General features: G+C 41.4%; 2 protein-coding genes across 2 annotated transcripts in view; both read right to left on the bottom strand.

Annotated features, from left to right (window-relative positions):
• LOC138056108 (uncharacterized) overlaps window positions 1-5,237 on the bottom strand; it is a 6,973-nt gene extending 1,736 nt beyond the window's left edge. Inside the window, exons 1-5 of the mRNA XM_068901942.1 lie at window positions 5,138-5,237; window positions 4,785-4,841; window positions 4,417-4,487; window positions 4,249-4,339; window positions 1-3,428 (exon numbers count right to left, since the gene is read on the bottom strand). The exon at window positions 1-3,428 is cut by the window's left edge and continues 1,736 nt beyond it. Coding sequence (XP_068758043.1) covers window positions 784-3,428; window positions 4,249-4,339; window positions 4,417-4,487; window positions 4,785-4,841; window positions 5,138-5,237 — 2,964 coding nt within the window. The 3' untranslated portion in view covers window positions 1-783. The remainder of the gene's footprint in view (window positions 3,429-4,248; window positions 4,340-4,416; window positions 4,488-4,784; window positions 4,842-5,137) is intronic.
• A 327-nt stretch (window positions 5,238-5,564) lies between these two features.
• LOC138058069 (uncharacterized) lies at window positions 5,565-7,865 on the bottom strand. Its single transcript, XM_068903963.1, has one exon. The coding sequence runs from the start codon at window positions 7,660-7,662 to the stop codon at window positions 5,887-5,889; it is 1,776 nt and encodes a 591-aa protein (XP_068760064.1). The 5' UTR covers window positions 7,663-7,865; the 3' UTR covers window positions 5,565-5,886.
• Window positions 7,866-8,746: the final 881 nt, after the last annotated feature.

The following is an 8,746-nucleotide window of genomic DNA, read 5'->3' as shown; positions in this document are numbered from 1 at the left end:
CGAGATTGAAACTGGAACTGTTTGTAACATAACATCCAACAATACATATATTATACCTCTACAATCTTATATACGAAGCTCCATGTTTTACTTCGGCTCAACTAAACGATGTCTATTATCATTGTAATCAATCAATGAAAAAGAGCAATCTCTTGCAGAATGAAACTTAGTACTGTAATATCTTTAAGAAATCTTTTTCCTGCTTTAGGCCAATTTCAGTGCCCAACATTTGGAAAATATGAGGTGTTAAAAGACACATTCTGGTTTTCTTGCTCCTAGCACTAAAGCCCTGATTACCCTGAAGAACAAGATGATTTAGTCCCAGAATATTAACCTAGCTGGCAATTTTTTTGCCAATAGATATAATTTTTCTCAATTTTTTTAATGTTTCACGATGAATAGTTGGGGATTTAAGAGCTGTAACCATCCGTGTTTTCAAATATCACCCTGGAGGTTTAAAATTAGATTTTTTTGGTGCACAAACACAGCAAAGTGAAGAAAAGCAGACCGTATATTCTAAGCCTGAGGGAACGGAAGGCTTTCTACGCATCCTAGAGACGTTGTATTAAATATTAGCAATTTGCGAAACCAAAAAATCTTACGTGACCCGTCACACAATCAAATTGTTAAACAGTAATTGTAGTTAAAAAATTTAAAGGCGATAACGCCTTCTATGTGCCGATTTAGCGCTTACTTCCTTTTTTACCTTGAAGTTAAAAAATAGCCGCCGTCACTTTGGTAAAGCCATTGACCAATAGGTGAAAACTACATAAGACGGACAAATCAAATGGACAGGTGTAAAGCCTCCCTTAAAAGTTTCAAATGACCCTCTTTCAAGTTCAGTCGTACGTCATCGTCAATCTCAACCATTCCCTTCCAAAAGTATGGATGCCTTCGTAAAATGCAATCCTTTTTTATGCAATAAAATCTGGATGCCTCCCGACTCCAAGTGGGTTCCATAGTCACTCTTCCCTTGCCGTCTTCCTTTGGGTAATAGTATCGTTCTTTATGAAGTATTGCAATGTCCTGTGGAATGCACACTACACCACCTCTAGCAAATCCCACTTTACACGACTCGCACTTTTTAGCCTTAGTGCATTCTTTGGTGAAGACAACGTTAAAGTTGTTGTTGTTGTGCCATATTTCTGTGAAGGCAAGAGGCTTCTGGAAATCTATTTCACTGTCTGGTCTTGTTACTTCCTCTATGATTGGAGTGAGTTCCACATTATTCTGTCCCTTTCGTTTTTTCTTCTCCTTGGCCTTTTCGCCCGCCCTTTTTGGAATGTTAGCACCGAGTATGTTGCGTGATTTCCCTGTTTTCTTGTTGAAACCATCTAAGAACGCAGGAAGTGTTCCTATCGTATCAGCCACGGCAAGAATGTGAGAACAAAGACCTGCTGTGCTTTGGGAATTACGGCATCTACATGTGGGGCTACCACCTTTGATCGTGACATTCACACTGTTTCCAAACTCGGTCACACAATACGACCCTCCGCCCAGATCGATTACTTTGTGATGAGACAGAATTATTTCTGATTCGTGCCAAATTTGATTCAAAAATCCCGCGGCTACGCTGCTCACCCCACATTCTTCGACTGAAATGGACAGTCTCGTCGTAGGTTGGATTTGATTGGAAGATGAACACAACGGGACCTTAAGGACTTTCTGTACGTGTTGCCGTTGCTGCTCGTGTGTCTTCTGAGACCAAGCTAAAGGGGTAACGGAATAGGCTTGAAATTCTGGGGCCAATCTGTATTCCCCCATGCCGTAAATAGCTTTGATGTATTCCTGCTCTTGTTGTTGTATTACTTCGGCTTCTAGAATTTCGTGAATGGTAGCCTGATCAGTTACCTGATTCTCCGCAGCTTCTTTGATGACGTTGTTGAGCGATTCTGTCCTTTGATTATCCCACTTGTTTGGGGGGTTACCAAGGCCGGCTGCAATTCTTATTGGTTTCAACATACAAAACTTTAAAGTCGCCTTCATGGATCTGTGCCTCCCTTTGTTGGTTACCATCCATTCTTTAAACTGTTCAGGCCAATGAGCCTCTTTGTTCACGTACAGTTCTTCAAATTCTGTTTCACTCTCGCAATCGACCAGACCTTTCACTCGCTTTCCCCCGAACTCGCTTCCCTGTATTTCTTGCTGAATTTTCTTTCTTTCACTTTCGGACACATTTAGATCTTTCAGTTTCATAATAATGTCACCTTTGGCGTGGTCGAAGCAGCGTAGGTGAATGTTCGTGCAAGCAGGACCTTCAATGGGGTAAACACTCTCAAAGCCTCTCTCTAGCGCACACTCACCATCCGTTCCGTACGTCAATGACTCTATCCCTTCCGACTTTAATGACCTTGCGAGGTACTCATAGTCGCGTGTTTCCTTCGACACTGAGGTCATTACCGCTGCCAGGGTTGTAGGATGTTTCCTTTCGTTGTTTTTGTACACGAACATTGGATTAGGGAAAGTGACTGTTGTGAGGTAGAAGGGCCCTAATTTGTACGTCATATCCACTCCAGCCACTGAAGCTGGACTTGAACGCGGGTGACAAAATCTTTTTATCCAACCGATACTGTAATTGGTTGCTGCAAACGTGCTCACTGCTGCTCGAATCTCGCCTTTATTGTCTGATCTTGCACCCATACTCACATCACGGATAAATCTTCCGGCTTGCTGGAGAGACAACAACTTGGTAATGTCCGGTGACTTAGCCGGGCCAGTGCTTCGGGATTTTTTCCTGCCCTCAACTTGTCGAAGTTGATTGTAGACTTGTTGTCTATCTCTTGGAAAGTCGGATGGAGACGATATGGACACTACGCCCCCTGCTTCCTTTTGAATGTGATTGATAATCTTCTTAGCGCTGTACGTATCGCCCAATTGTCTCACTTTCTCAAGAACACTTGGTTTAGTTCTCACCTGAGTTCCCGAATGGCGTTTGGTCTGACTGAAAAGCAGCTTTGCTTCATCAGAGGTCATATTGACAGTATACTGTACAATGGCAAACCTCAAAAATTTCCCTCCGTGTTCAACCTTCGCTATCATACGACGAAAGTTCTTGTCACTTTTTGGCCAACTGTACTGTCTTCTGATAACAAAGTGGTCATAGGCGGTAAAGACCGCACTCTCGCTTTCTGGGTCAGGCTTGGAAATTCTGCACATGGCACTGACCTTTCCTCGACCATCAATGAAAACCTGAAAGTGCTCAGCTGGACTGGAATGAGCTCCATAGAATCCGTTGTCATCCACTGTCAGGTCTTTATGATGAACTGCCTCCAGATCCACGATAAAAGTCGCACTTTCTGTTACACCGACAGGAACTCTTTTGCACACGTTTTTGTCTGGAAGGTCACCGTCAATGCACAATTCTAAGATTTCTTTTGCCGTGATTCCAGCTTTTGATCTTCTGTAAACGGGAAAGCCATTTATGGCACCTGAAAATAACATTAGATTAGACGTTAATCCTCGTTTGTTAAAATTTCAGATGATTCAAACTTTACGCTCTCGGTCCCGAGAAACCTGAAGTAACGCAGTTTTTTGCGTTTGAACGCTTCTACTCTCAAGAAAAGCTCCTTCCGCTCCCCAGAGAAAATACAAATACTTTACAAACGTTTTAAAGGCTTCTTAGACCGTCAACAGTTGATCTGTTTCGGGTTTTGCATGAGAAAATAGTTGCGCTGTGACCTTCGGGAGTCTTAATAGTTGTTGGTTTGGGGAAGGGGGTTGGTGCATGGGCGTTTTGTATTGCTTCCCTTTCAATATCTATGCGACCTCTTTCCCCCTCCTTGAGCAAATGTGAAACTCAAATTCCCCCTCTTTCCTAAGGAAAACCTATATATACATATAAATCCCATTTATATAAATAACATATATACCGACATTCATAAATAAAAGTAAAATTACATAGCTAGTTTATGTGGTCCAAGACATTTATTCGCTACTGAGATGGATGAAGATTTTATTTTGCTATTCAGTTAAATCGGAAATATTTAAACGACATAAAACATAGAGTCACAAGGGTTTTTCCCTTTCCGATTGTTATACAAAACTGTCGACTAGGCGGATTCGTTGTAATTACGGAAAATGCTCGAAGCAATGTATAAGTTTGGCTAAGAAAAACCTAGGAGCGCAGTGGCCTGAGGTGAAACGATCCATAGATCTTCCAGCCACATGCACGACCGTCGTACGCGCTTGTTCAAATAACATTTTATCCCAACGACGCTGGTTACATTAACGTTAAAAGAAATGACTTACTGTTATCTTCAAATGGACTTATGTATAGTTGATGGTCATCGGAATCACTGTCTTCAGCATGTTTTCTTTTGCGAGAGTAGCGGTTTTCTTCCTGTAAAGGAAAGAAGAAAACAAGCTTTGGCTTAAAGAACTCAATATTTATTATTATTATTTATTATTATTACATACCTCTTTTCTGTTCTTCTCTGATATGGATGTACCTTCAAAGTATGAAATGACCTCTTCTGATCCGGGCTTTCCTCAACAGAAACTGTAACTTGAAAAAAGAAAGGTTGTTACAATATGTTGACAAGTAAGAAAAAGAAGTAACCAGTGCAAGAAAGCAAGGAAACTCCCCCCCTCCCCTCTTCCCTCCTTTTTTTTTAGTTAAGCTACCATGGCAACAGGAACACTATGTACGACGAAGGCAGTGGACGAAAGGTAAGGTAGAAAATCGAGATCTTTCTGTCTGTAGGTTAAGTCACCATCTCCGCCGCTCTATAACTGAAAGAAATGAAGGCAAGAAGGGAAAGTGTTAAATAAAACGAACCACTAACCTTTACCACTTCTCTTGCCAGTACTGAAGATACTATCGTCTGATAGCACTTCAACGCCTGAAAGAAAGATGATTCCATTTTTATATTGCGGTAAAATACTGTTTCCTCCAACCTACGTGGGAAACAAAAATTGCTTCTAGAAGTGCGTAGGTTCGAGAAATCAGGGTTAAAATTGCAGAGAAGTAAGATCCAACGGAAAAGATATTTGGTTCAAGAAATGTGGAATTCTAAGAAAACGAGAGTTTGGGAAATTGAGTTTCTGTTATATTCACTTGAAGTAACTGTCATCGCACCAGTATAGACATAGCGCTCACTTGTATTCCAGCGGGTTAATAAATACGAAGTGCTGTTACCTTGATTTTCGGTAGAGGAATCCTGTGGAGTCGCCGATACTAACTTGAGTCTTTGGGGTGGACAGACAGCGTCGTCAACGTTGTCGAAGCCTGAAGCCATCATGGCCACCCTCTTTAAGGGTCGTGAGTGTGTTTTTGCGCAAGGGGAGTGACTACAGGTGAAAAAGAAAATAAGTAATAATAATGATCGTTTCAAAAAATAGGGATAAAATTCGGAAACAAAAGGTGACAGAAAGAGTCGTTATGAAAGCTGACAGAACAATATGCGCTCTTTACCATTACAAAATTTTAGCGCTGAAACTTGTCGGTTACTCACAATCGTTTCCGCGTGGCTTCGGTAGCGTCACCTAAAGCAAAAGCCTGTTGTTCTGAGAAATTTGATCTGGTACATTAGGCCATTTCTTGCTATTAATAATAATAATAATAATAATAATAATAATAATAATAATAATAATAAGAAGAAGAAGAAGAAGAAGAAGAAGAAGAAGAATGATGATGATGATGATGATGATGATGACGACGATGATGATGACGATGACAGTGACAATGATACTAATCATCGGGAGATACCGATACTCCCTTAAACCGGTAAATTTCGGTAGGTGTCTAAATTCTCTGGCTCACCGATAGAGTGATAATAGTAGTATAATAACAGAAATAACAATAACAATAATATTAATAATTATGATAATGTTAACTTGTTTATCTGATTTATTTTTTCTTTCATAAGAATATGATCAGGGTGTTACTTACTGCGTGCGAGGTGTAACGACTGCCAGTGATTGGCCCGTGCCAGGCTCAACACCTCCGTTGAACAATCGTTTCCACAACCAGCAGCAGAGTGACATCCAGACTTCCGGGGACTTTTCTCTTCCTACAATCACCAGACCGGAACCGGTTCCAGGCCTCGCAGTAACAGGATGGGTGTCGATCAAGAATGGTCTGCCGTTAAAACATCCAACTGTCAATACCCAGGGCTCACTTGTGAAGATAGCAGCAAAGTTGCCACGTCCAAGTTCACAGAGCTTGGAATGTAACTTTTGTCTTCCTTCAACAGAAAACACACCATCTGAAAAGGGCAATTCTTCCGAGAAGTCGTAAGTAGACTGCATGATCTTTTTTGCCAGAAGAAGCTCATATGCCTCAACGGGATCGTACATTTTACTGATGTCGCGATATTCATTTATTTTCTCAGGTAAGAGCCATATTTTTGCTTCGGCGGCATCAGCTATGTCAGCAAAAACTTCGCCATCGGTTCCTATTTCCGTCAGGATTCTGTCCACTATCTTAACCGCTAGAAAAGCGCATGCGTTGGTGCCATCGTTGCTGGGGACAGATTCCAGTTGAACGGGCTCCTCACAACCACTTTCTTCCAGACAGGCAGCAAAATTCTGATCGAACTGTTGAACGGCAGTGGACTGGCTAACTTTCAAAGGAATTACCTCGTATCCATTTTCCTCTCTTCTCATGATGTCCACTGCCTTGTCTAGGGACAATCTACCCTGCCGGTTGAAATCGATACACCCTCTATAAACCTCCTCTAAAGCACACCACACGGTGCTACGCTCAACTTTATAGGTTTCGTCTGGAGTAGGGTGTTTTCCCACGCGAAGAAGAGAACGGATGAAGGTTTTGAGTTCCTCCTGAGATTTAACACCCCCTGCCTCTCGAATCTCAACTAAATAAGGACATTTTAGGCTGGGGTTTAGCATTGAAAACAAAACCATCCCCAGCGCCCAAATATCCGCAAGCATTAAATCCGAAATAGATGCACCAGATAAACAAAGTTCCTCGACAAGAACTTCTGGAGCCAGGTACACCACCGTTCCACGATCTAAGTTAGAGGTTTTTGACGCAAGAACGCTTTGCGTTTGAGTGAATAGGGAGCGACTCTCTCCAAAGTCAGTCAGCTTGCACGCAATCGGCCTGGATTCATACTGCTGAGCACTTTGCTCTTGGTCAGACAACGCGCTGTAGTGCCTATTATTTACTAAAACGTTTGCCGGTTTTACATCTCGATGGGCTATTCCTTTGGAGTGGAGATAGGCTAGACCCTGGATAATTTCGACGGCCGCATGATTGACCAGGTCATGGAAGCCTTGGCACTTGTATTCATTAATTTGAAGCAAGAAACCAGAAAGCGAGGTGACACGCAAATCTTCACCAAACGGCTTAAAATCAAAATAACAATATTCGAGCATAATCGCGAGCGGATTTTGGCACACACCTTTCATTTTCACTATATTGGGATGATTCAGTCCGTTGAGAAGAGCTACTTCTTTGTAGAAAAGTTTCTTCTCCTCTTGGTCCAGAGCCAGCAACACTTTCTTCACAACCACAGTTTCAATAACCTTTCCTGGAGCTTTGTAATCCACGGTGTAAACATCTCCAAAAGAACCTTGTCCAAGCCGCTCTTTCACTGCCAGTGCATTACAATCAAAGCGCGGTATGTTAACAATACTATTCTCATTAGATTTTTGTTTTCTCAGCAGCTGTGGCAGCTTGAAACGTCGAAAAACCGACATGATCTACCAGGACCAACATGCAAGTGCTATGTAATTTCCCGGTCAAAATTAAATTCTGGCGGGAGATTAGCCTGGCGATGACCTTTGCATATGATTTGCTACGTAGGAGACCCTTGCGTTACATTTTCTAACGGTCAGGCGATCACCCGGGGCCGAGGAGCAATCAGCCCCTCAGAAGCTAACTTATTTCTCAGTGGAACTTACATTTGCACCTTTCTCCTTATAAATAGTTCAATATGCATTTAAAGAATGGAATATCGGAGTATGTACTTTCCACCTGAAGTGGACTTTTTGCATTCTTAGGCAAATTTTCAGACAGATCGCTTGGGCAAATTTTCAGGCAGATCGTCTCTATAAGAGTAATGACAAAACGTCACGCATTCCGCGCAAGGCGAAACGGCTTTTTGGGGGGGAATTTTCTGTTTAGAATATCCGAGTAGACGCAGCGATAAAGTAAATGTTTATTTCGCAAACTACATATTCTCATTTCGCAAACTACAGATTCTCATTTCGCAAACTACAGATTCTCATTTCGCAAACTACAGATTCTCATTTCGCAAACTACAGATTTTCATTTCGCAAACTACAGATTTTCATTTCGCAAACTACAGATTTTCATTTCGCAAACTACAGATTCTCATTTCGCAAACTACAGATTTTCATTTCGCAAACTACAGATTTTCATTTCGCAAACTACAGATTTTCATTTCGTTTCGTTCCATTTCGTTTCGTTCCATTTCGTTTCGCTCCATTTCGTTTCGCAAACTACAGTAAGCCACTAAAACTAGAATCCTGTCTAGGAATTACTTGCAGCCTTAAAAGTTTGTACCTTGGTTTACCACCTTGATAAAACGTGCAACCTTCCTGAAATTCGCTACCTTGATCAAATTTGCAACTTGTAAAAAAATTCTTTTTTGGTTGATGCGTGCTCTATCATGAGCCTTACTGTGCACGTGGGAGCTTAATTATGAGTCAACAGACAATTATTAAAGAAGATCTAGAAAAGTCTGGCAATAGTAAAAATAACCAAGAAAGACTGACATCAATTGAACAGTTACTACGATCAATAAATTCTTATTTTTCT

The sequence above is a fragment of the Montipora capricornis genome, chromosome 7, assembly GCF_036669925.1.
Source record: "Montipora capricornis isolate CH-2021 chromosome 7, ASM3666992v2, whole genome shotgun sequence".
NCBI lineage: Eukaryota > Metazoa > Cnidaria > Anthozoa > Scleractinia > Acroporidae > Montipora > Montipora capricornis.
The sequence above is the reverse complement of the archived record's forward strand: the minus strand, read 5'-3'. Positions and strand labels throughout refer to the sequence as shown.

Bases quoted from the DNA above. Each gene is read 5' to 3' on its own strand.
- LOC138058069 (XM_068903963.1), bottom strand. From the start codon at position 7,662: ATGTCGGTTTTTCGACGTTTCAAGCTGCCACAGCTGCTGAGAAAACAA.